Genomic DNA, 26,875 nt, shown 5'->3' with positions numbered 1-26,875 from the left:
GGAGTTTGCTTTTTTACAAGTAGGGATATTATTTTTACTGTTTATTTAAAATATGAATATATATGCAACAGAAAAAAGTAGGAATATGGTATTGAATGTATATTCTTTTATTTAATGCCCCCAGCCCTAGCTAGCTCAGGGCAACATACAATCTCCCCAGTCACCCATACTGTACATTTGTTTAATCTTCACTACAACCCTGCGAGGTTGTGTAGGCTACGTGGCTGGCCTTACCTCACCTATTGAGCTCCATGGCTGGGGGGATTTGAACCCAGAACCACCCTATGCCCTTGCACAACAAAGTAACTTTGTTTTTGATCTGCATTTACATTCATATCTTTGGAAAGGGGGTTTGTAAATATCACACAATAAAACTGACGCGCTGAAGGGCACGGGGCATTCTGGAGAGGAAGATGCCCGCAGATTACAATAAACGAGGCCTGCAGCCTAGGATGCGTCCTTCCTCCTAGCCTTTCTCTTTCGGGCCTAGCAGGTTTCCGCCCCAAGGTCAAGCCTCCGGCCCAGGTTGCTAAGGTTACCCCCAGGTTACCCTTGGCAACGGGAGCCAGCTCTGCCGGGTGGAGCAGCGGAAGCTGGTGTCTCGAAAGCGGAAAACCTCTTTCGTCCCCTCTCTTCAACTCCTTTGTACACTCGCGAGAGCCGCCCGCTGTCAGCTACAGCAGCGGTACCTCTCGCGAGACTTACGCCTAAGGAGGCGGGCGGGAAGGCTGAGTGGCAGCTCGCGGAGGGAGCAGGAGGCGGTGGCCAAGATGGCGTCGGAGGGTGATTTGGGAAGGAAGTGGGACCGGTGCTTGGCTGACTCCGCCGTCAAGCTGGGTAAGGGGGCGAGGGTGGGAGCTGTGGAATAAAGAGCGGGAGGAGGCTCGCCCTGTGTCTACGGTGTGGTGCTGAGGGGGAAGGAAGACCTGGGTTAAGGAAGGGGCAGTCCTTGCTCTAAGGCCCTGCTCAGGTTATCCTCGCCTGGCGTGAGGCCTCGTGCATTTAGCAGCTATGTCCTTAGGATTAGAGGGTCAGTGCCTGGCTTGCTAATAAATCGTCGTACTGCAGGGAAAAGTTCTATATGCACGCAGGCAGTTTTCAAAGGCATTTTTTAAAAGAGTTGCAATGCACCCAAAACATTGCAACCCACTTAAAAAAACACACCAAATTCTTAAATACGGCAGCCTGCTTTTTAAAAGCAGTCGGGGAGGAGTATATATACAAAATATATCTTGCCCCTCTCATCGCAGCCCTTTCTTCCTGGAAGGAGGGGAGGGAACTCTGTTGCAACAGAAAAATAAATATCTGCCTTGCTTTCCACCGGATCCTGCCTCCATTCATTCTTCTCTGACCGATCATGGACTTGGGGGACTCTGAGTCCCATGGGGAGTTGGGCAGCAAAAGCCAGACCCCAGTTTTTACATCAATTTCAAAAGTTTTCCCCAAAGCAATTTTGAAGCCCACCCAAACCCTGCAACTGACTTCTCAGGAGCCAGTCTTCAGAAGGTGCAATCCCCTATATTGTGTTGTTTGCTGCTGCCTTGAGGAGACAAGAGTGTTCAGAAATATTGTGAATAGAACTGCCAGTGTTTGTAGCTGCATTGTGGGGGTCCATGGTGCTGTGTCCTTATTTTTGTCTGGGAAATGTGGGATAGTAGAGCTGACCCTGGCAGCTATGTGCTCCACTTGGACCATACAGCGGCCTGTCACTGGAGACAGTCAGTCAAAGTTTGTGTGTAGGAATTGAATAGCTGTGGAGCCACAAATAATGTTTCATTGTGTTTTGTCTGCTGAATAGCTTTCATTGCAGTTAAACTTCTAAAATGCACACTGAAAAGGATTGTCTTCTTCAGCAGTAACAAGAATCATGCTGTCAGGGTGTGTTTACAGGTCTAGTGGAGGCATAGTTCATTGGTTGAGCGCCTGTTTTGCATGGCAGACGTCACATGTTCAATTCCCAGCACATCCAAATAAAAGGATTGTAGGTGAGCCAGTCTGGGAAAGACTTTGAGATTCTGCTGCCTGCGAGAGTGGGTGGTAACATTCAATTACAAAATAACAGCAATATGTGTATCATTTCTGTAATATTTAGCCGTTTGAACATGCCATCACAGCAGTTGTTGTATCAGTCCTGTATGGTGGGGGTGCGCTCAGTATGGGGGTGGGGATAATGCTGTGAGAGTGATTTGCCTAAAGCCACCTGGTTTGTCCTTGGGCTTGACAGGCGTGAAATCAAAACTAATAACTGTAGATCTGTGGTGTTATATTTTAGCTACCACTCCCAATTCCTAGTTGATGGGGCCATTGCAGGTTATTGATGGTAGGGGGTAGGTTCACTGCCAACCACAGTGGTGCCCCTGGCTTTCCTATATTTATTTTATTTGTTGCATTGCATTTATATCCCATCTTTTTCTCCAAGGAGCTCACAGTGACATACATAACTCCCTCCCCCATTTAATCTTCACAGCAATCTTGTGTGAGGTAGGTTAGGCTGAGAGGCAGTGACTGGCCCAAGGTCACCCAGTGAGATTCAGGACTGAGTGGGGATTTGAACCCCTCTGACACTGAACAACCAGGCTGTATTTGACAAAGGTTTTGCAGGGAATTCACTGTATGACTAAAGTTGGAGGATTCTTTGTGATGTATGAGAGAGAGACCCCTGTCTCTCAGTGACAAATCATTTTGCTACCTAGTAGTCACCATTCATAGAGATTTCAGAATTTCAAAAAGTGCTTCACCTAGTATTTTCTTGTTGTAATGCTTTACAACAAGCCTGTGAGGTAGTCCAGTGTTATCCCAATATTGCAATTTTGGGGGTGAAAGGGGAGTTGCTTTCCTAAGGTCACCTAACAATAACAAGTTACTGTAAGTGTGAAGTTTGATCTGGGGGACACACTTAACTACTGGGGAGAGGTTTTCCCCATGGAGTTTCTGCTTGACCCACACCTGTTAAACACACACATCTGCCAAACAAAAAGGTGACCACCTGAGGCACAGGAATGGGACGACATCCAATGTGAATGGGTTGTATGTGAGTTCTACTAGAGTAAACCCCTTTGAAATTAATAACTGTGATTAACCAAGTTCACTTATTTGAGGGGGTCTACTCTGAGTAGAACTTAGTTTGCAGGATACTGAGGTGTTGATGAGAGTTTGGGATTTCTCCTGTGGTGTGACGTGAAGAGGAACCTGCCTAACTGAGATTCATGTTGGTGCAGTAGACGGTGTGTATGTTGGATTTCTGCTGGGAAAATCTGGGTTCAAATACCAACTCAGCTATGAAGTCTGCCTTGGGCGGATCACATTTAGCCTAACCCATCTCACAGTAGGTGATAGAGAAGGCAGTTGTTCTTGTATCCTGCTTATAGGCCTTTGGTAGGCCTCTGTGAGAACAGGATGCTGTACTAGTTGGGCCTTGGCCTGATCCAGCAGTCAGGCTCTACTGATGGCTGTGAAATGGAGACCTGAAGGGGTGGGTCTGTGTTTAGACACAAGGAAGCAATAGTTGGGAATAGCTGAACTTAATTACTAGCTTAGTATAAGCAGAGAATGAGTTCAGACTAATGTGGAAAATTGATTCCCCACCAGCCCCTTCTTGCCACTGGTTCCTATCACCTTCATCTTGTCAAAAGGTTTTCTTAGCTTGGCTGCCTCTTGGGATTCTTTCCAGTCTTTGACCTGCCCTGCAAAGCTGTTACTGTCTTTAGGACCTGTGTGATCATATTAATCCCAGCCAAATTAAAATATTTCCCCTTCTTTGAGCACTTAGGAAGTTTGTGAACATTCTATGCCTTCATGTCAGCTCAGCCAATCTGCATTGGAAGCCGCAAATGCTATATAATAGGTGTCCTTCGCCCAATCGTTGGCGTGCTCATATCCAGGCTTGGTTATGCTTTGGGGGGGTCACTAAGTTGATTTGTTTTTGTTGTCACTGATGAGCATTAGTGAAAAGAGGTTGGGACTTTGCCCTCTTTCCCAAAGTTGGAGGGTGGCTGCCCCCCGATGTGTCTTGATTCTCCTGCACTCCTACACTGAAAACCTCGCATGAACCCCTTTGAAATGAGAGTTGTGCAACATGTTCCCAGTAATATTGCGCCCAGAGTTGGCTGCGGTTTTGAGGTTTCTGTTTGCAGCCAACTCCCCCGTTCCCATACCAGGAGAAAGTGCTTTTAAGTTTTGTGTCATAAGACTTGTTTACATGCAAGTGGGGTGGGTAAGAAGAGCAAGAAGAATTAACAATGATCCAGTTTGAATTGCAAATGAGTTAATAATCAGATTTGTGCTTGCTGTTGCAATTTTCTTCTCCTCTGGCTTCTTCTGGGTAGGTATTAATTTGATTTTAAATGAGCAGGTGTCTCATGCGTTGTAAGAGGGATTGAGGATGTGATAAGAAGGTTTCTGGGTTGATAAACAACCTAAGGTTTCTGGGTTGATAAACAACCTAAGCATGTTTAGCCTGGAGAAGAGGAGGTTAAGGGGTGATATGATAGCCATGTTCAAATATATAAAAGGATGTCACATAGAGGAGGGAGAAAGGTTGTTTTCTGCTGCTCCAGAGAAGCGGACACGGAGCAATGGATCCAAACTACAAGAAAGAAGATTCCACCTAAATATTAGGAAGAACTTCCTGACAGTAAGAGCTGTTCGACAGTGGAATTTGCTGCCAAGGAGTGTGGTGGAGTCTCCTTCTTTGGAGGTCTTTAAGCAGAGGCTTGACAACCATATGTCAGGAGTGCTCTGATGGTGTTTCCTGCTTGGCAGGGGGTTGGACTCGATGGCCCTTGTGGTCTCTTCCAACTCCATGATTCTATGATTCTAAGTAGAATCTTGCTGGATCAGGCTAAAGAGAAACCATCTCTGGTCCAGCATCCTGTTCATAGCAGTGGCCCACTAGATGCCTCCAAAAAGCCCAAAAGGAGAGTATGGAGGCATCGGCTATCCTTAGGAAGATAGAAAGCTGCCTTCTTCCAAGACAGAGCATTGGTCCATCTAGTACACTGTACTAGATGGTACAGTGTACACAGTACACTGACTGTCATATCTGGGTCTCAGACAGGACTCTTTCCCATTCCTCCTGGAGATTTGAACCCAGGACCTTCTGAATGCAAAGCGGATACCCCACCACTGAACTATGGCCCTTCCTTTAGAACACATAGGAAGCTGCCTTTGACTGAGGCAACCGCTTTATCTAGGGTAGTGCTGACCATGTTGACTGACAGCAGCTCTCCAAGATTTCAGACGGGACATTCCCAGCCTACCTGGAGATGATGGGAATTGAACCGCATGCTCTTCCACTGAACTGTGGCCCATGTTTGTCCCTAGCACCTGACAGTCATAGGTAAATTGCGTCGGAAGATGGAGGGACAGTTTAGTGGTTGATAAGACTTCCCCTTCATGAAGTTGTTGTAATCCTTTCATAAACCATCTACAAAGTAATGATGGATATTGTCAGAGCTTAGAGCAATTCCATATTCATACTTCTTTAAAACAAAGCATAATCACACAACAAAGTGCCTGTGGGTCAGTGCCCAAAATCCCCTAAGTGCCAGGCTCATTTTGCGATTGGCACAGGCCCAATTGCGACCATTTGGAGATCTCTGGATGCTTGGTTGGTGACAACCTGTCTGGCCCCTCCAGCTTTCTTAAGCAGGTAAGCAGAAGAGCTTATTTATTGCATTTATATGCGTACTTCTACATCTTGAGAAGTGGGTTTGGTGAGCCCCTTTTTGCACAGCAAATTTTGAGGCTGCTGAGTTTGATGTGAGTGTGTGTAAACTCTTGGGTTTCACAGAGTTCACAGTAAGGTGGAGTAATGAAGACTTCTTCAAAATGTGAGAGCTTGCATCAATGTGAAGCTGTTTAAAAAGTCAGCATTTGACTTATTTGTGGCTGGTACTGCAGCTGTCCCTCCTACTACAAGGTATTTGGTTTAACACCTTACTACTCATCCCCACCAGTAACCAAGCTTAAGTACTGCATTTGCCTTTGTTTGCCCCTTGCTACCCACCCACCTCTTTTCTGTTTTTGCTGCAGACAGCTTGGGAAGAAGTAGCCTTTTGCAGATCTTCATAAAGAGATGTGTTATCTTGATGGTGTTTTTTATCAAGGATGCGGAACCTTTGGCCTTCTAGATCAAGCTTCCTCAAAGTCGGCCCTCCAGATGTTTTTGGCCTACAACTCCCATGATCCCTAGCTAGCAGAACCAGTGGTCAAGGATGATGGGAATTGTAGTCTCAAAACATCTAGAGGGCCGACTTTGAGGAAGCCTGTTCTAGATGCTTCTTAACCACAACTCTCATCCTTGGCTATTGGCCATCCTTGCTGAGGCTGGGAGTTGTAGTTCAGTAACATCCGCAGGGCCAAAACTTGCCCACACCGGTTCTAGATGGATCAGTAGTCTCACCTGGTAGAGTATCTGATATAGTAACCAGCCATGATGGTTATGTTCTGCCTTCACAGTCAGAGACAGCAGTACTTCTGAATACTGGTTGATTAATCCACAGCAGTGGCAAACAGTCGGATGATCTTGCCTCTGTGTGAGGCTGCAATAAGGAGGGAACCATTGAGAGATGGGCCTGTTGTGCCAGTGAGGGAACAGATTCAGCATCTGACGCTGTTGCCTTCGTCCTGCTTGAGGGTTTCCCACAGGCATTGGCTTGGCCGCTGTGAGAACAGGAGCCTGGACTAGATGCACCACTGGCCTGATCCTGCAGGCTCCTCTTATGTCCTGTGCTCATAAGCAGGGGAAAGGTCTTAGGTTTGTAGGCTGCCCTCACAATAAACTGCTGCAGAGGAGCATGTAGATCCCCCCTCAGTGTGCATGCCCCCAGCTCTTGCTTGAACTGAACACACGCCTTGTTCTGAGGATTGCGCAAGGCAATTGACTCAGTTTTTCCCAACCGAAGCCCTGCCAGAGGTTTCCCAGCGGGAGTTTCTCACCACCTGCTTGAACTGGGCCAGAGTCGTGTTTAGGCACAGGCACTTGGCCCAGAGCGTGAAAGGGAGCAGTGATGCCTATTTCACATGTATCAGGAATTAATGACATGTACGCACAGAGCCAGGGCCGCAGTTGCAGAGGTAAGCATAAATGAGCTTCGCCTAGTTGACAGTGGCATTCCAAACCCACCAGGGCCCACATAATTCTCTGGGAACACTTTCTGATTTCCTTTTTTGCTGAATCCAAACGTGCAGGCCTGATAAATCCTTAAGATGTAAAGCCATTTATAAATAAAAGTCCATATATTTATTCAACAAATGTTTCTTGTTTTGTTTTTTAAAGCAAAACATGACATGCAAAAAATTCAGGAAAACAAACAACAAGGCAATGAAACTATTTTTTATGATTTCCCCAGAGTATCCTGAAAATACACTATGAAAATCTGTATTCCCATACATAGACCGGTATACATCTGTAAAACATGTTCTTATAAAGTGATCTGAAATAACATGCTTTACAGATGTATACTGTTCTATGTATGGGGATACAACTAAATTTCAGGCATCTAACTCTGAAAAAAGTGTTGTGTGTGCTTGATTTGCCAAATGGTTTGCTGCTCTTTCTGGTAAGCTGCTACTGGGGCAGATGCAAAGTGCCTGCAGAGGGTTTTTGGTTTGTTTTTTTTTAAAGGAAAGGGTTATGTCCAATCTTAGTCCTACCCATAGTAGACCCACTGGAATTGGTGGGCCTGAGTGCTTTAATTTCAATGAGTCTACTCTGACTCCAACTAGGGCTAACACTCCAAACCTTATTTGGCCTGAAAACTCTGGGTTGCGTCTCATGTTAATCCTACTCAGAGTGGAGTGGACCCATTGAAATGACTGGGCCTAGGTAAGCTATGCCCATTAATTTCAATGAGCCTACTGTTGTTTGATACAACCCTCTTTGCCTCCAGTTCCTACCCAGAATGAGTTTTAGCTTATCAGGAGCTTTGGGGGAAAAACCTCTCTCCTGTTTTGCTGTTATAACTGGAGGTGGGAAGTGAACTTGATAGCTTCTGCTGATGAAGTGTGATGTGAAAGGCATCCCTGTTAGGTATGCTGAACACATCCCTGTTCGGCAGCGGCAATGCCACTGCTGGGAGGCGGGCTGTTTTTCCCGGTGGGGTGGGCACAATTCCACTCCACTTCCACAAAAGGAGCTGCGAGCTGAAACAGCCCTTCCTCATCCTTCCAAAGCAGTGAAGTTGGCCTGTTTTGAAGTTGTCATAGTGGTGGGTTTTGAAACAATTAAATGAAGGAAGTGATCTAAGGCGCTTTAATCCACTTGTCGCTGGGCAAGTGACTACGAGAAAGCTGCTCCTTTCCAGGAAGGCATATCTGATGGCTCCCTTCTGGGCACCCACTCCTTTGCAAGCCATGTTGTCATGTAGAGCCATGCCTGTACATGAACTGGCAACGGCCTGCAAGTTCATAAATTGCCAGCTCCTCTCCGGAAGACACTAATGTGCCTTTCGCCTCTAATCCTTTGTTTGTTTTGACATCTTGGAATAAAACACTTCAAACTATTAAATATTCCTTTCAAAATACAGCTTTTTAAATTATAAGGATTTTCTTTTGAGGGTGGGGAGGTGATCAACTTGACCTTCGATTGTAGTTTCCTGCAGTTTATAATTTAGGGGATTTTCTGCTTCTATGGTCAGAGAGAACCACTCAGATAGACATTGGACAGGTTCATGGCCTAACATCATAAGAGCTAAATGTAGGGTTGCCATACGTCTGGAATTATTCAGCCCCCTTAAGCAGTACTCAGACGGAAATGTCCAGGAAAACAACCTTGAGCAAAGGATTTTCACTTTTTGAAATATGGCATCCCTAGTATGGGGCTTCCAGGTTTGGGTAGGATGCTGGATATCTGAAGGCAGCCCTGTTTAGGGAAGCTTTTAATGTTTGATGCATTACTGTATTTTAATATTTTGTTGAAAGCCACCCAGAGTGGCTGGGGAAGCCCAGCCAGATGGGCGGGGTATAAATAAATTATTATTATTATTATTATTATTATTATTATTATTATTATTATTCATGAGCCATTGGCCTGAGCCAGCAGGCTTTTCTTAGGTTCTTAAGAGACCAATCTGTTCTCTTCTTGTAGGTGGGTGGAAGGTAATTAGGAGAAGTCTTATTGAGCATCTGAGGATCTAATAAGCAGTGGGATAAGTGGGGGGCAATAAAGGGGGGTGTTGTCTGGCTTCCCAACAGCTGCAGCTGTGGGGGTCCGATGCCTGGGGAGAAGGAAAGCTTTGAGGATGGGTTCTGTGGGAGTGAAATAATACTGTGGGTTGCTTTGAAGTCTGAAGCTGGAACAGAGAGTCTGGGAAATTGCTTGTGCCCCGTATTCCAATTCCGACTAGCTGGCATAAGTCTCCAAACTGGAAAATACATGGTGACTCTGAGGGATTAGGATTAGACTTCAAAATAGCCCTTCTGTCCCTAGAACTTGACTGATTTGGAAGACCAAATCAGTGTCAAGCTGATCAGAACTGTATGAAGAGCCAGTTTTGGTGGCAAGTGGAGGGATGGGGGTGGAGAGAGAGAGAGAGAGAGAGAGAGAGAGAGAGAGAGAGGAGATATCTGCATGCTCAGGGGGGACCCCAACATTTGCAGCGGTTAGAGTGTTGGAGTAAGACCTGGGAAACCAGGGTTCAAATCTCCACCTGGCAAAGAAGCGCACTGGGTGTGACCTTGGGGCCAGTCACTGCCTCTCAGCTTAAAAACTACATCACAGGGTTGTTGCATGGATTAAATGAGAGGGAGAATCACAAATGCCATCAATAAATACACAAGTGCAAGACACATTTTATAAAGGAAACCCCAAGGGGCAACCTTCCTCCCAAATAGCCCAGTACAGAGCAGTAAACTTAGCAGCCAAGGGATGTTGAATTTCAGTTGTAAAGGAAAAATTATGGTGGGGAAAAAGAGCAGAATGGAGTGTACTGGTAAAAGGGCAAAACTGGCTTTCTGGAACACTGGGTAGCAGCAGCACCTTGGTGAAGGATAAAACTGCATGATTTTGTTGCAAATCTCACTTGTCTGCATTAAAATATGGCCAGGTGATAACGTCCATTTGGCCAGTGCTTATATGAAAAGAATGTAGATTAATTGCCTCCGCAAACCTGACATTTGGCAGGATTGCAGCTATTGGAAAAGGGTATTCTATCTTTTATTTTTTGAAGAGGCGGGAGGAAAGGGGTGAATTAACAAGAGGCCTTAAAGGAAAAACCCATTTTTAATGAAATTGGAATGACATTGTATATGGCAATGGCTAGTGTAGCACGTGCCTTTGGTTTGGGAAAAAACTTTGGATGTAATTCATCTTTCTGTGTCATTGCTCCATTTGCAATACTTACAGATGGTGCAACAGAGTAAAATTTGGGGGTTAAATTAATCTGTGGCAGAGAAGATTGGTATTTGGCATGGGGTGGGTGGGGAACAAAACCACAGTTCCTGCCTCCCCAAGGATTGAGGAAAGAAGTTACGGCCTGGCTGAACTGATTTCAAAATCCAATTTGAGGCTCTCCCAATGTGCTGGATGGGAATCCGGAGAGCACCAAGTTGGTAAAGTTCAGCATGTTTCGTTCAGGAACATTCCCTGTGCATTGATGGGACCCACAAATGGTGTGTGAGGCCCTAACTCAGTGCCGGGTCAATTGGATGGGGTTGCCCGGAAGGCCCATTTCCTCCAGGCCAAGTGGCTGAAGACATCTCAAAGAAGAAAACTACTTTCCTCGAGTCTTCCCCTCCTGTGCCTTTCCTGGCTCTGGAGGGAGGAGCAGGAGGGGGTCTGGGACTGCAAGATATTTGGCTTTTATCCCCTGTCCGTTTGTTTTCCTTGTAAGTGAGAGCTTTCATCTTTTATTGTTATGAAGTTAAAGGCTGGCTTGGAGGTGCCGGTCTTTAGTGGAAACAGCTGCCTGCTGCAGTCCCTCGATGTCCCCTCGGTCAGGTGGGAGGCCCTTCTGGAGCAGCGCCTTGCCCTCTTAAAAGGAAATTGAGTGTGCAGCTCCCCAAAACGGCCAAAGCCATCGGCTGGTGTGGCTTTTTGCCTCTTTGCTGGTGCCTTTGTACAGTACCGTCCATAGCCAAACTGGCAACTTGGCCATTTCACCTCTAGGGACTTCTCTTGGATGAGACTTATTTGTTCCAGCAGCGTTTGTGTGGGGTTGGACACACACGGCTTTGAAAGATTGACTCAAACTCCCCTTTGCTTTCTTGGCGACATTAAGGAGATGACCGCAGAACCACAACAACCTCCTGGTTGAATGAAGAACTGTCCACAGCAACAGTTTCATAGATCTTAATTCCTGCTTGTGCTTCGAATTTGGTGTGTGTGTCTGTTCAGTTGCAGGCCAAAACTGTCCTAGATAGAAATTATTTGAACTGAGCAGCTGGTTGGGCAGACAGAGGAGCGGGGAAACATTTGCCGCATTTTCTTCTCAATAAAGACTGGCAGTGCCCTCCATTATAACCCTTGGCATGTGGCACCAGTCTTTACGGCCCTCCAGGTTGCAGTGGAAAGCTGGATAGGAATCTACCAAAGTTGCCTGACCCTCACAGCCTCTGCCCCAGAGGTGTGGGGCCATTCCCATAAGAAGCTGCCCCTTTATTGAATTCAGCACATCTTCCTCACCCGATCCAGCCTTCACCAACCCTGTGCCCTTGTAGATGTTGCTGAGCTACAGCTCTCATCAGGCCCACCCAACACCGCCCATGGTCAAGGATTTTATTTAGACGATAACTTGCTCTGAATCTATTCATGGAGGATAAGGTTATCAGTGGCTACTAGCCATGATGTCTGTGTTCTGCAGGCTCTTATGTTCACTCCTAACCCATCTGGAGGGCACCAATTTGATCTACTTAGAATGATCCAGTAGTCCCCCCTCCCCCAGGCTCTGTGGTTATCGTATTCTGGGCAATCATCGGACATTGGTTTTTCCCTAACAGGATGGAAAATGGTAACAGAAGCAACTGTTTAAAGGTCGGTGTTCGCGTGATGCACAGTCCATCTCCCATGTAAACCATTTCTCATTGATTAGCTAACTTGTTTAAGTTGGCAGAGGGGGAGAGAGAGAAGCCACCCTTGAGCAGGAAGTCTAAGCCTGGACCGCAGCATGACTTGCTGAGCTGGACAGTTTGAGCGAACGCCCATCTCATCGGTCCCCCCCCCTTCCCCCAGTTATGCGTGTTGAAATAATTATTTTCTCTAAACAGCCTGATTTCCAGCAGTGGTACTCGAGAAAGAAAGGAAAGGCAGTGTGTAGCAAGGGAAGGAGTTTGTTTGAGCCTCGGGTCAAGGAGGCCAAACAGTTTGTGCTTTTGATGGATCTGTGCAGATGGTAATTTGGGTTTAATAGCATAAACACCCTCTCCCCACACCCCCCCCAACACCAGCTGTTCCATGGGGAAGCTGGAGTAGGGTGGGAAGACATCGGTTGTTGCTAATAGTCATTCGTGCCTTGATGCCTGCTTGACTACAAACTCTAGGTGCGCCCCCCGGGCATCTTTTTAAAATTAAATTTATTTTCTAATTTTAAAATTATGATGGGAGTTGTAGTCCAACAACATCTGGGGACCCACAGCATGTGAACCGCTGCTTTGGGGCATCTGGTGAAAACGTCATGCTGGACTGCCTGACCCAGCAGGGCTTTCCTTAATAATCTTTATGGTAGATAATATCCTGCCATCTCTTCTATCTTGCCAGGAATCAGCTTGCAGTATCTCACAATCCTGGGGCACACCATCTAAAGATGATTTCAGATCTTGTCTGCCCTGTGCCCCGCTGCCAAGATAAACAAATGAGTTCCCGTAATAGATTCAGCTTAACCTAAGCTGTGAAAGATACCATCTAAATAAAAAATCTCAGGAAACTTCCTGCAAAAACCACACACTGTATTGATCTGTGGTATCTTCTTCCAAATCCAAATCTATGACTTATGTTGACATAAATGGAGCTTGGGACTCTACTGCAGGAGGGGGTGCCAGTCCTTAGCCTCGGGACATGACAGTGTTCCAGAGCATGGGCAGAGTGTGCTTGCTTTACAGCTGCCATGAACAATAAACCAGCCATGTCGGTTTGGGGCCTTGCACGGTCAATTTCCTTTTAAGAGGGCAAGGCGCTGCTCCAGAAGGGCCTCCCACCTGACCGAGGGGACATTAGGGACTGCAGCAGGCAGCTGTTTCCACTAAAGACCAGCACCTCCAGGCCAGCCTTTAACTTCATAACAATAAAAGATGAAAGCTCTCACTTACAAGGAAAACAAGCAGACAGGGAATAAAAGCAGAGCAAAGGGCCCCCCTTAGCTTCCCACCTTCCCAAGCCATGATGAGCACTAGAGCAGTGTTTCCCAACCTTTTTTGGGCAAAGGCACACTTGTTTCATGAAAAAAATCTCGAGGCACACCACCATTAGAAAATGTTTAAAAAATTAACTCTGTGCCTATATTGACTATATGCCGCTTGGGGCGGCAGCCTGTTGCCCGAAGCACAGGGAGCCCTACGGAGGGCTCCCCGTGCTTCGGGCGAGTGTCTGCAACCCTGCGCGCCCGGCAGGAGCTCCTGCCAGGCGCGCAAGGCTTGGGGCGGCAGCCTGTTGCCCGAAGCACAGGGAGCCCTACGGAGGGCTCCCCGTGCTTCGGGCGAGTGTCTGCAAGCCTTGCGCGCCCGGCAGGAGCTCCTGCCAGGCGCGCAAGGCTTGGGGCGGCAGCCTGTTGCCCAAAGCACAGGGAGCCCTACGGAGGGCTGCCCGTGCTTCGGGCGAGTGTCTGCAAGTCTTGCGCGCCCGGCAGGAGCTCCTGCCAGGCGCGCAAGGCTTGGGGCGGCAGCCTGTTGCCCGAAGCACGCGGAGCCCTCCGGAGGGTGCCCCGTGCTTCGGGCGAGTGTCTGCAAGCCTTGCGCACCCGGCAGGAGCTCCCGTCGGGCGCGCGAGGCTTGGGGCGGCAGCCTGTTGCTCTAAGCACATGGAGCCCGCCTCCCTCCCACGGCACACCAGGCAAAGTCTCGCGGCACACTAGTGTGCCGCGGAACACCGGTTGGGAAACACTGCACTAGAGGACGAGGAGACCGCAAAGGAAGCAATTTTCCTCCGAGACGGCTCCGGGCCACTTGACTCGGGAATAAACTGGCCTTCCAGGCGACCCCATCCTGTTGACGCAGGGCTGAGTTAGCGCCCCACAGAACACTTTGGGAGCCCATCAATATCTGGAGAACATTTCTGAAGCTGTCTGCTGCCTCCACGTTTAAATCCAGAGCTTGCCAGGGACCGCAGCTCAGGGCTGAAGGAACACATGCTCTGTGTGTAGAAGGTCCCATGGCTCAGTCTTGGGTAGAAGGCCTGGGGAAGCATTTGGCAAGCAGAGCAAGGACTGGGCTAGCTTGGCCAATGGCCCGATTTGGCATCGGGCATCCCTAGGAGGCCTGTAGCAAAACGGTAGGCACTCCTTCTTCGCATGTGGAAGGCTGCAGCTTCAGTCCCTGCCGTCTCTGCTAGTAGAAGCTAATAAGCCTTTTCCTTCTGTAGCTGTGCTTTTGTGCACTTTTTTTAAAAAAGAAAGAAAGTGAGAGGCAGTGATGGCCACCAACTTGGAGAACTGGGCAGATTCCGGAAGATTAAGGCTATTGATGGTTACTAGAAACAATGGCTATGCTCTACCTACACAGCTGGAGGCATCAGTGGTTCTGCATACCAGTTACTAGAAACCATGGGAGGGGAGAGGGCTCTTGTGTTTGGGTCTTGCTTGTGGGTTTCCTACTGGAGCATCTGATTGGCCACTGTGAGAACAGGATGCTGGACTAGATGGGCTATTGGCCTTATCCAGCAGCATCTTCTTACGCCCTGCAATGAATAGTATTGTTCCCTTGTGGGGAGGCCTGGCAGGCTCCGCTAACCCTTTCCTTCTTCTTGCAGGTGCTGGCTTTGGGTTGGGTGTCGTCTTCTCGGTCATCTTCTTCAAAAGTAAGTGATGGGTAGCCACCAGCTGCATACCCCTCTTCCGCCCTAGGTTCTTGTCTCCCTGACATCCATTCTGAGGGGACCTTATGCCACCATCCCTCCCTTTATGCTTTTGGATATTGGCCGGCCAATGAAGATGGCAGGGCAGCAGGGACCCATAGCTTAGCAGTAGAGCACTTTGTTTGCATGCAAAAGGTCCCAGATTCAGTCTCCAACACCTCCCGTTAAAAAGATCAGGTAGGCAGCTGATGACGAAGACGCTTCTGTGCCTGAGATTCTGGAGCTCCACTTCCGACCAGAGTTGGAAATACTGGGCGAGTTCAACCATTTCCCCAACCTGGTGGCTCTCCAGCGGTTGCTGGAAGCCCCACCTCCTGTGAGCCCCCCGCCAGCACAGCCATAGGATCAGGGATGACCAGTGATGTGTTAGTAACTCTTTGTGTGTTTTGCAGCCTGAGTTTCAAAGGCAGGTTTAGTAGCCCCATCTAAATAAAGAATCTCCTCACAACGTACTGCGGTATTTGCTTTCTCTAAATAAAAGCTGCGTTGTTGACATCAGGATGGGATTTGAGCACACGGGAAGAGCCCTTTCCAGCAGCCATTTGCAGCTTGATAAACATTTTTAATATATATTTATGCAATAACTTCCTTCTGTTTAAAAACAACAAGCACTGTGGAGCCCATCTGCGTGTCTCCCCCCACCCCCATGCCCAGCACCGTGACCCATTTTTAAAACAGGTTTTACTCCACCATGCATTTTGTGGGATAGGGTGGGGTGCAGGTTTTTAGGATTTGCAAACAGGGATGAGCCACTTGAAAAGATCAACCTAGTAGCTGTGGAAAGAGGATTTCTTTATAACCAGGGGTGAGGAACCTCCCTTGCTTCGCCACCTTTGGAGGGGGCAATCTGTCAGGGGTCGGCTGCTGTCAGTGGGGGGGGGGGGCCCAAGCCAGAGGTGAGTGGAGCCACTTCCCTCCTCCTATTTCCTTACCAGGGGAGGGAGAGTGACTGGAAGTGGGGAGGAAGAAAAGGGTCCTCCTTTCCTTCCACTCTGCAGTTTTAATCTGAAATCTTAGGCTCAGCGCTGCGCCCAGAGCTCAGAAACTGCTCGCGCTAATGAAATTCCCTGTTGCCTAAAACAATGGGAGTTTCAAACACTGGCTTTGGGGAGTAAAAAAATTGGGGGGGGGGCATGTATGCCACCTTGATCTCCTTGGAGAAAAAGGTGGGATATAAATACAATGCAATCAATGAAATAAACACATAATAATTTTGTTATGGGACGCAGGTGGCGCTGTGGGTTAAAGCCTCAGCATCCAGGGCTTGCCGATCGAAAGGTCGGCGGTTCGAATCCCTGCGGCGGGGTGCGCTCCCGCTGCTCGGTCCCAGCGCCTGCCAACCTAGCAGTTCGAAAGCACCTCCGGGTGCAAGTAGATAAATAGGGACCGCTTACCAGCGGGAAGGTAAACGGCGTTTCCGTGTGCGGCTCTGGCTCGCCAGATGCAGCTTTGTCACGCTGGCCACGTGACCCGGAAGTGTCTCCGGACAGCGCTGGCCCCTGGCCTCTTGAGTGAGATGGGCGCACAACCCCAGAGTCTGTCAAGACTGGCCCGTACGGGCAGGGGTACCTTTACCTTTACCTTTACCTTAATTTTGTTATGGTGGTCTGCATGTGCCACCTAGTTACAATCCCTACAACAGCCCTGCGAGGCGGGGGTGTGGAACCTTTATCAGCCCAAGTGCCCCATTCCCTCACTTGCAGTCTTCTGGTGAGGTTGAAACCACATGTCAGTAGTGGGCAGGGCTAGGTGCAAATGTGGACAGAGCAATCGATGGCTTTCATCTCTTATCTAGTAGGCCAGCCTGAGGCTTCTGCAGCCTCCCTCCCCAAATGCCTCTCTATTCAGGCAAGCAAGAGTCCCATTTCAAGGACATATTCCAGCTAGGCAAAAGCACTCAAGGAGAGTGGCAAGTGGGCCATTGATGGGGCACAGAACTGGGGAGAATTCCAGGGGCCACTTAGCAAGGCCTGGAGGGCCATTTCTGCTATAAGGCAAATCCCTTTCAGTAATATGCCCCTGTTTCAGAATTAAGCCCGAGAGTCGCTTGCCTAGGACCCACCAGTGGGCCCATAACAGTTTTGATCCGAGAACTTCCCCATTCAGAGTTCAGTCCATTAACCTCTCACTGTGCTGCTGTACTAGCTATCATTGATGCCCTTGCAGAATTTTTTGTTTCATTGAAGCATTGTGAATTATCTGGACCTTGATTCGGACCACATTTCATAGTGACATTCCCATTGTTCTTCCATCTGTGTTCTCTCTCTCTCTCTCTCTCTCCCTCCCTCTCTTTCCTTCCACCTTCTTTTGTTCCAGGGAAGACGTGGCCCATCACTCTCGGGTCAGGAATGGGCTTAGGAATGGCTTATTCAAACTGCCAGCATGACTTCCGGTCTCCTTACCTTCTCCATGGGCGGTTTGTCAAGGTGAGTCTGTTTTTGAGAACTCCTCTCTTCGGTCGCATCCACATAATACATTAAAAGACAGTGTTCTCTAAGCTACTAACATGAGTTTGACCAAACTGCGGGAGGCAGTGGAAGACAGGAGTGCCTGGCGTGCTCTGGTCCATGGGGTCACAAAGAGTCAGACACAACTAAACAACAACAAATACCACTTTAACTTCCCCAAAAGATCCTGGGGACTGTAGTTTGTTAACTGCTAACTATGATTCCCATAATTCTTTAGGGGAACCATGACAGTTTAGAGTTTCTTAAATGTGCTTAAAATGTGACCTTATAGATATTTGCTTGGTCTAGGGTAGGGAGTAATTCCTAAAAGCACAGCAGGCACCTTCTGTGCCAGCTTTTAAACGCCTGCTGAAAACCTTTCTATTCTGCCAGGCCTATGCGGGCAAACAAGAATACCTGTTTCCACAGTGGTTAATTGATGCCCTGTTTTTAACTTCTTTACGTTTTTATTGTATGGTTCTGTGTTTTTATTGCTTTAAACCACTTTGATGTTTTTTATGGCACAGCAGTATACAAATCATAGAATCATATAAATATTTTTATAATTAAATATTAAACTCAGGGGAAAGCGGGTAGCCTTCCAGATCCCCCCCCCCTTTAACTTAACAACCAGTGCAGTTGAGAGTATGAGGTTTGTGGGTCTAGCAGACGGCCGTCTTAAAAAAAGGGCCATGGGACACTGTTGTTTTTGAAAACAAATGGATGTCTTGCAGCAAAGGTTTTCACATGCTGGAGTCGAATGCTCTGTACATTTGGCAGAAATGCACACGGCTCTTTGGGGTGGGGCGATTGTAACCAGTGGAACCAAACGGTCACGAAAATTAAGAGAGCAGAAGTCTGTGACAATTATACATAAAGTTTAAAAGAGTGCTAGGTGGTCAACGTGATCGTTTGCAACAGCAATAATTGGGGGATAAATTTCATGCCTGTAGTGGGTGAGGAAACCCTGGTCTCTATTTAAGCCCTCAACTAGAACTATGAAAGTTGTGAATTGGGGAGTTGCATCCAGTGCTAGCCCTACTCAGAACAGACCCACTGAAGTTAACGGGCAGACCTGATTTAGGTTCATTCATTTCGGTGAGCCTGTTCTAACTTAGTTGGATACAGCCCAGTTTCTGATTCAGCCATTTTCCCACGGTGCAGCAGGAAACCCTGGTCTCAGTTGAGCCCCAGCGTGTAAGATCTAGTTCAGCCACTTTTCTTTGGCTAGGGGGCTCTGAAGTGCTGTCTCTTCTGATATAAGTCTGGAAATGTAACCAGAGTACAGCTATGGGACTTGGTTGCAAGAGCTTCCTGGCCTACTCAGCCAAGAGTGGGGTTTCCCCCCCCACACACACTCTTGTTGATTTACCAAACCCCCTTTCCCTTTGCTTCTCTCTTTCCTCATCCTCTCAGCCAAACCACCCTTGAGCCAACTTAGCCTCTTTTTTGCTTGCAGGTTTCCTGCCACCTAATTCTCCCTTGAATTTTCTTTGGCAATTGCTTCTCCTCCCTCCCTCCCTCCCTCCCTCTTGGAAATTGGCAAGCTTTCTGCTTGCCTGCCCCCCCCCTTTTTTTGCTAGAACCCCAAGATTTACCAACCAGAGCCTGGTGCAAAAGTCTTATTGTTAGAATTGAAGAGCATTTTCGTCTAGCATCCTCTTCTCTCAGTGACCAGCCAGATACCTCTGCAAACAGGACCTTTATGCAACAGCAATGCTCCCCACTTGTGTTTCCCATCAACTGATATTCAGAACCATTGCTGCCTTCCGATTGCAGATTTACCCAGAGATCTGCCAGTTGATTCTAAGCTACATTCTGCCCACCTCTCAGTCCAGCCCTCAATTGTCTGGCCTTGCACACTGTCAGTGCTAATTAGTTTGATGACTTAATTCCCAGCAAGCGTTGGTTGTGGCTTTCTTCCAGATGGGAGAAGAAGTTGCTAATTCCAATTTGATGACTGGTATAGGTGGGGTGGGGAGACCCATCTAGCAGCCTCACCATTCCCCCCCCCTCAAAGAATTGAGGCCTCCAGACCACTCAGCTGTCCACATCAAAACTGCGTCATGCTTCCCGCAGTGTTGCGAAACGGCCGTATAAAGTTTATAACAGACTCTATTCGTGGTTTCCCTTCCTCCCACAAACGCACAAAACCTCTCTTATGGAGTAGCAAATTGCAGAACAGCCTTGGACATGAATAAGCCCTCTAGTATGGCAAGTTGTGACTCTGTGCACTCAACTCTACGTCGCTTAATGTTGGGGCTTGGTGTACATAATACTTTTTGGGGGCGAATTGTTTTACGTAAAAAATAGAATTACAATTCATTACTGCAGGTACAATCAATTCAAACGGAGAGCTAAACAATATCCCCTCCATCACCCTCCCTCAAACAACCTAATACAAACTCTCTTGATCTTCAGATATTATAGTCACTGTTTACAGAGTCTGCTACATTCCATAAAACCTATTGCTTTCTAAAAAAATAAAATTACTGTCTATATGGGAGCAGAAGGAAGGAGTTGATAAGGATCACAGCTCTTAAATTCTTTGTTTCTGTGTCGCAGACAAACAAACATATATTAGCACTTCTTTTTCTTCAAACTGTAGGGGAGCAGGGAGAAAAAATGTATTCTTTTGCTCTTATCATAGAATTGTAGAGTTGGAAGGGACCATGAGGGTCATCTAGTCCAACCCCCTGCCCGACGTGAGGGTCGAACCCACGACTCCGAGGTTAAGAGTCTCATGCTCTACTGAAATGCCACCAGGCATTTGGCTCTGTAGGCTCTTGAGTGTGTCTTTGCAAAGGCAGCAGTAGCACAACAGCACCTTTCCTTAAAGCTGAGACTTCCTGGATGCAGGGTTCCATTTCCCCTTATGTGCTTGGAGACCAGGGAGTCCTCATGTCAGGGATCTAAAGGGAGGGGGATAGCTGTGGTCACAAGGGACCAGGGTCCTCTGCAGGACTTGACATCTTTCCGCAGGGCCTGCAAGACAGAGCTGTTCCTCCTGGCCGTTGGTTTGGACTCAGTCTGACCCTTATGTTTCCCTCCCCTTATGGTTTTGATCTATGGGCTACTATTAAAATGAGGCTGCATTTTAAATAGTATTTTTAACCTGTATTTTAAATTGGTTTCTCTCCCCCCCCCCCATTATGTTTTTATTGTAATTTTATTGGTGTTAGCCGCCCTGAGCCCATCTCTGGCCGGGGGGGGGGCAGGGCGGGGTATAAATAAAATATATAGAGCGGGAGATCCTCTCATATAAAGGTAACCCCTCTTGGATGGCTGTGAGAAAGGATTGGACAAATCCATGGGGAGGAGAGGGCTGTCAATGGCTATTAGCCACAATGGCTATGCGCTGCCTCCACTATGGGAGGCTTCCAAACACAAGTTGCTGGAAACCAGAGATGGGGAGAGGTCTCTTGTGCTCAGGGTCTGCTTGTGGGTTTCCCACTGAAGTGTCTGGGTGGCCGCTGTGCCACTGGCCTGGTCCAGCAGGCTCTTAATGTTCCTCTGTTAAAGTTCTGCAGCAGGAACAGACCTGCAACCCTAGGGCCAAATGAGTAACCGCAAGCCGTTTTTTCCCCTTCCACCAGGAGCAATGACGCAGGCCCGACCCACGCCTCTCTTTTGCCAGAGGATCAGCGGCACCTTGGCAATTCCTCGGGAAGGTCGAAGCGTCCCGGCCTTGAGGCAACGGCCTTTGGAAGCGTTCGGCCCGTTGCCCTTTTTCCCCACGACACCTGGAACCGAATATCATTTTTTTTGTAATCCCCCTTTTGGAAACGAAAACGGGGAAGGTGCTGTTCTGGAAAGTGAAATAAAAACGAGAGTCCACCCCCTTGCCTCCTGCTCCGTCTGCTGTGTGTAGAAAGGGAATGTGTGGGACGGCTTATTTTTCCGTTTGAACTAGCAGCTGTGGCCACCTGGTTAAGTTCCTCTTTGAAAGGCACCCCCCCCCCCAGTGACAGCTGTCCTCTGTTCCTCTCCCACTTGCAATCAGCCCCCGCTGAAGTTTACAGTTTGCGTTTAAAGAAAAGCAGCCCCACCCCATAGATCACCCTCTTTATCTCTGCTGTAGTCTGGAGATGTCCTTTAGCAGCAGCGACTGTCTTTAAAGAAAAAAGACCAAAACTCATAAATGAGCAGGCAGATAGAAGAGGATCTGGGGGTGGGGTCTAGCCCTCTAGCTGGAGACATCGGCGTCCTGCACCGATGGGGAAGGAAGATGGGGGCCTGTAGCTCAGTGTCAGAGAACAGGAGGACATGGTATCAGGGCAAACACACTTCTAATCCGGATTTCCTGTTCTCATGGTGGCCAGCCACATTCCCTGAAGGGGAGCCTGGGAAGCAGGAGCTGAGTTCAAGAGCAGGGCTCTTGTGACTTGTGATTGCAGCAACTGACACATTCAGAGGCCGCTTCCAGTGGCTGGAAGTCGCAGGAGGGGAGTGCGCTCTTGTGTTCAAAGCCAGCAGGAGACCCTCAGGCAGGCACCATCCGGTTGGGCAGGATGCCAGACTAGATGAGCCATTGGCCTGGTTCCTGCAGAACTCTTCTGATGTTCTGACCCGCTCTGTATGCCAAAGGCACCCAATTTCAGTCTCCGCCATCCAGACAGGACTGAGACGTAGCTCTGCCAAACCCCAGAGTCGCTGCTGCTGCTGCTGCTGCTGCTGCCACCTGTCAGCATTGTCTGTTCCAAGCTAGTTGGGTTGAGGGTCCGACTGCTGTGAGGCAGCTGCCTATATTCTTGCTCCTTAAGGGGAGGGCTGTAGCTTAGTAGCAGAGCACCTGCTTGGCATGCAGAAGTTCCCAGGTTCAGTCCCAGCAGCATCTCCCAAGTAGGGCTGGGAATGTCTTCCATTTGAAACCTTTGAGAGCTGCTGCTGGTTAGGATAGACTAGATGAACCAAGGGCCCGGCTCACTGCAAGGCAGCTTCTTGTTTAAACGAGCCCTTTATTCAGAACCATGAGCACTGGAATATTACTTTGTCTTTAGGAGAATCATAGAATTTCAGAGTTGAAAGGAGTCCCATGGGTCATCTGTTCCAGCCCCCTACAATGCAGAAATCTCAGCTAAAGCATCCCTGGCAGATGGCCATCCAAGCTCTGCTTAAAAACCTCCAAGGAAGAAGAGTCCACCACCGCCACTCGGCTGTCCAAACAGTTCTTACTGCCAGAAAGTTATTCCTGATGTTTCATCGGAACTTGAAGCCGTGGGTTCGAGTCCTACCCTCCAGAGCTGGAGAAAACAAGCCTGCTCCATCTGTCCTGTGACGCCCTTGAGATATCGGCTGTCATATCTCTTCTCGGTCTCCTCTTTCCCAGGCTGAACATACCCAACTCCTTCAACCGTTCCTCATAAGCCGGAGTTTCCAGACCCTTGATCATCTTGGTTGCCCTCCTTGGCACACTTTCCAGCTTGCCAATATCCTTAAATTCAGGTGCCCAGAACTGGGCACGGGACGCCAAGTGTGGTGTGACCGAGGCAGAATAGAAATAGTACAGATCAGCTGCAGAGAGCATCTGCTTTCTGGGAGGAGGTCCTTTGCATCTACGAAAGCTGTTTTGGTGGATCCGTCTCGGGAAGGGCCAGTTCACGTGCTGCTGAGTTGATCATGGCTTGTTGAGAAGAATCATCAGAAGCTTTCCTTGTGCTGAGTCAGATCCTTGGTTCATCAATCTGTCTACACTGACTGGCAGTGGCTCCCCAGGGTTTCAGACGGCAGCAGGGTGGGGTGGCATTCCCAACCCTGCAGGGAGATGCCAGGGTTTGAACCCTGGGACCTTCTGCCTGCAGAGCTGGCGCTGTGCCACTGAGCCACGGCCTTTCCCCATTCCTTGCATTCCTCAGCAAGCTCCAGAATGCAACCCTGATTCCCTTCCAACGAAGCGCTTGCCCATCTCTCTGGTTTTTACCATCTGGTGAGCGAAGGAAAGATGGGTGCAAATCCCCTGCAGCAGAGAGAGAGAGAGTTGGGGTAAAAATGCAAGCGGAGCCTTTGAGGATCGGACCGGTAGTTCGCCTAGCACAACATCCTGCTTCTTCCCCAAGGCGCCCGGCTGGGTGCCTACCTCCAGGGAATCCCGCATGCAGAGCACATAGGCAACAGCTCCACCCTGGCGCCGCTCCCCTCTGTAATCAGCCATTATGATCCCAATTCAGATCTGGCAGGGGTTGGCAGCGTTCGGGCAGTTTTGTAGCGCCAGTGAACCTGAGTCCCTAATGAGAGATGTCATTCCCTTTCCCCGAGGCTTGGAGGAAATGCTTAGATCTCCTCCTTTGCACCTAACCTAACCACACAGCTGCCCAGGGCCGTGAGGTTTGTCTCTGGATTACTACTATGGTGTAAGTTGAACATGGGCAGGCGAGCTGAATGATCCCATAGGCTTTGCGTAAAGCCCTGCATCTGGAAAAGCAGCCTGTCATAGAGGAAGGGGGTCCCATGTTAGCTTTCTAGATACAGGATTCTTCTCTATTCCCACTCCCCAACTTGGAAGAACTCCACCATGCTCATTCCTCTGCCCTGTGTTTTGGATTGGGTCCAGGCCCGCAACAGCTAGATGTAAAAATGCTAGATCTGTAACCACTCTGTATGTGTGTGTGGTCTTCTTTGGCGATCACTTGTGGCCAAGTAAGATTGTCTTCCTTGAACACAGTCTTAACCGTTTCTCCGTAAGTGACTGTGGAGGCTCAATTTTGGATCCACACGTCCTTCCACAGCGGGGGGACGTAGGTTTCCTGGCGGGAGTTTGTCACGGTGAGGATTTGCCAAACATGTAAGAATGAGCTTGCCCCAAACTCAGGTGTTATTTGTTCAGTTTGTTTAGGAGCACAGTGTTGTGTGGAGGGCTGTTTCTGTTGCCTTTCTTTATCGCCACCGCAACGTTTTTCCGTCAGATGCTGCCGGCTTTGGAAAACATCCTTTTGGAACGCAAATGGGAGCCAGAGTATCTCCACATCCCCTTGTTCTCATCTCTGCATGCAACCAGGGCTGTGCTGTCGGAACAAAAGCAATTAACGTGCATGGAAGGCAGAGCGGAGGGCAGCACTCTCTTTTTACGGGGCCCAAAGGAATGCCGAGTTTACTAAATAGCTTCATCTGCAAGCAATCAGATTCCTTCTCTCCCAGCAGCCCCCTTGCTTTTAAGCAGACTGATAGCACTCCTCCCCCCCCCCCCCGGCCTTTAAAGCAGAGCGCACAAATTTGACCTCGGAAGGTGTGCTTTAATTGACAGCAATCAAATTATTATTTTTAAAAAACAGTTTGGGGGTGGGGTGTGTGTCTAGTTTTAAATGCATTTTGGTCATGGATCAATGCAAAAGAAATAAGGACTTAAGCTTTCATAGGGCAATGTAATTGGTAGTAGGCTTCAGATGAGCCTGCTGGGTCACAGAAAAAAGGCCTATCTAGTTCAGCATCCTAGGGACGAGGGTGGCACTGTGGGTTAAACCACAGAGCCTAGGACTTGCCAATCAGAAGGTTGGCGGTTTGAATCCCCGCGACAGGGTGAGCTCCCTTTGCTCGGTCCCAGCTCCTGCCAACCTAGCAGTTTAAAAGCACATCAAAGTGCAAGTAGATAAATAGGTACCACTCTGGCGGGAAGGTAAACGGCGTTTCTGTGCGCTGCTGTGGTTCGCCAGAAGCAGCTTAGTCCTGCTGGCCACATGACCCGGAAGCTGTCCCTCAGCCAATAAAGCGAGTTGAGCGCCGCAACCCCAGAGTCGGCCACGACTGGACCAAATGGTCAGGGGTCCCTTTACCTAGTTCAGCATCCTAATCTCACAGTGCTCAACCAGATGCCTCAATAGGTCTAAATGCAACTGCGCACTGCCCACCTGAAGTGCTCTGCTACCCTGCAGTTCCCAGAAACAGGCATTCAAAGGCCTGTGACAGTGAAGGCAGTACATACATCATTTTCGCTAATAGCCGCTGATAATTTTAAATTGCCTAATCCTCTTTTAAAGCCATCCAACTTGTGGTCACCACTGTCTCCTGAGGGAGTGAGTTCCACAGTTTAATTATGTTCTGTGTGAAGGACTTCCCTTTATCTATCTGTCCATGAAGACGCAGGTCAATTCTGTGTCCAGGGCAGCTGTTTATCAGCTCCATCTGGTCCGCAGGCTGAGACCCTACCTGCCTGTGGACGGTCTTGCCAGAGTGGTGCACGCTCTGGTTATCTCCCACTTGGACTACTGCAATGCGCTCTACGTGAGGCTACCTTTGAAGGGGACCCAGAAACTACAACTAATCCAGAATGTGGCAGCTAGACTGGTGAGTGGGAGCGGTCGCCGAGACCATATACCACCGGTCCTGAAAGACCTACCGGTACATTGGCTCCAGTACGTTTCCGAGCACAATTCAAAGTGTTGGTGCTGACCTTGAAAGCCCTAAACGGCCTCGGCCCAGTATCCCTGAAGGAGCGTCTCCACCCCCATCGTTCTGCCCAGACACTGAGGTCCAGCTCCAAGGGCCTTCTGGCGGTTCCCTCACTGTAAGAAGCAAAGCTATAGGGAACCAGGCATAGGGCCTTCTCAGTAGTGGTGCCTGCCCTGTGGAACGCCCTCCCACCAGATGTCAAAGAGATAAACAACTGCCTGACATTTAGAAGACATCTGAAGGCAGCCCTTTTCAGGGAAGTTTTTAACGTGTGACATTTTGATGTATTTTTATTTTTATATATAAATTTTTATTAATTAAGTTTTTCTTTAACAAATAATTTTGACAACCATGTTTACCAATTTACAGTTTTTGAACTTCCACCAGTACCTCCTTCAATCATCCATTTTTCATATCTTTACACATTTTCTATGTAGTATTGCCGATTTGATAATAACCTTCCATCTCAGTTTCTTTCTTACAATATACCTTGGTTTATCACAAAGCCTCTTTAAAACCCACTAGCGTCTGTTCATCACATACAGTTTTCAGATATTCCGTAAACTTTCCCCAGTCCTCAATGAATTTGTGATCTTTCTGATATCTAATTTTTCCAGTCATTTTATCCAATTCTGCATAATCCATAAGTTTCATTCTCCACTCAGTCAAGGTCGGTAGTTCCTCTTGCTTCCATTTTTGGGCCATTAGTATTCTTGCCGCTGTAACTGCATATTGAAACAGTTTATAATCACATCTTTTTATCTCTCTTCCTGTTATTCCTAACAAAAAGGCTTCTGGTTTTTTTTAACAAACGTATATTTAAACATCTTTTTCAATTCGTTGTATATCATTTCCCAGAAACCCTTTACCTTCTTACATTCCCACCACATATGAAAAAATGAACCTTCTTTTTCTTTACATTTCCAACACTTATTACATGTTTTATACATTTTTGCTAACTTTACGGGTGTAATATACCATCTGTAAACCATTTTCATAATATTTTCCTTTAACGCCGTACATGCAGTGAATTTCATATTATCAT

At 48.0% G+C, this 26,875-nt stretch overlaps 1 protein-coding gene across 1 annotated transcript; it reads left to right on the top strand.

The window, feature by feature from the left end:
• Nucleotides 1-701: 701 nt before the first annotated feature.
• On the top strand, nt 702-21,285 carry MICOS10 (mitochondrial contact site and cristae organizing system subunit 10). Its single transcript, XM_083750390.1, has 4 exons — nt 702-837; nt 14,897-14,944; nt 17,318-17,427; nt 21,045-21,285. The coding sequence occupies exons 1-4, from the start codon at nt 771-773 to the stop codon at nt 21,051-21,053; spliced, it is 234 nt and encodes a 77-aa protein (XP_083606516.1). The 5' UTR covers nt 702-770; the 3' UTR covers nt 21,054-21,285.
• The last annotated feature ends 5,590 nt before the right edge of the window (nt 21,286-26,875 follow it).

Source organism: Podarcis gaigeae (genome assembly GCF_964106915.1).
Source record: "Podarcis gaigeae genome assembly, chromosome: 8".
Taxonomy (NCBI): domain Eukaryota; kingdom Metazoa; phylum Chordata; class Lepidosauria; order Squamata; family Lacertidae; genus Podarcis; species Podarcis gaigeae.
Note: the sequence above shows the minus strand (reverse complement) of the source record. Positions and strands in the feature narration are given on the sequence as shown.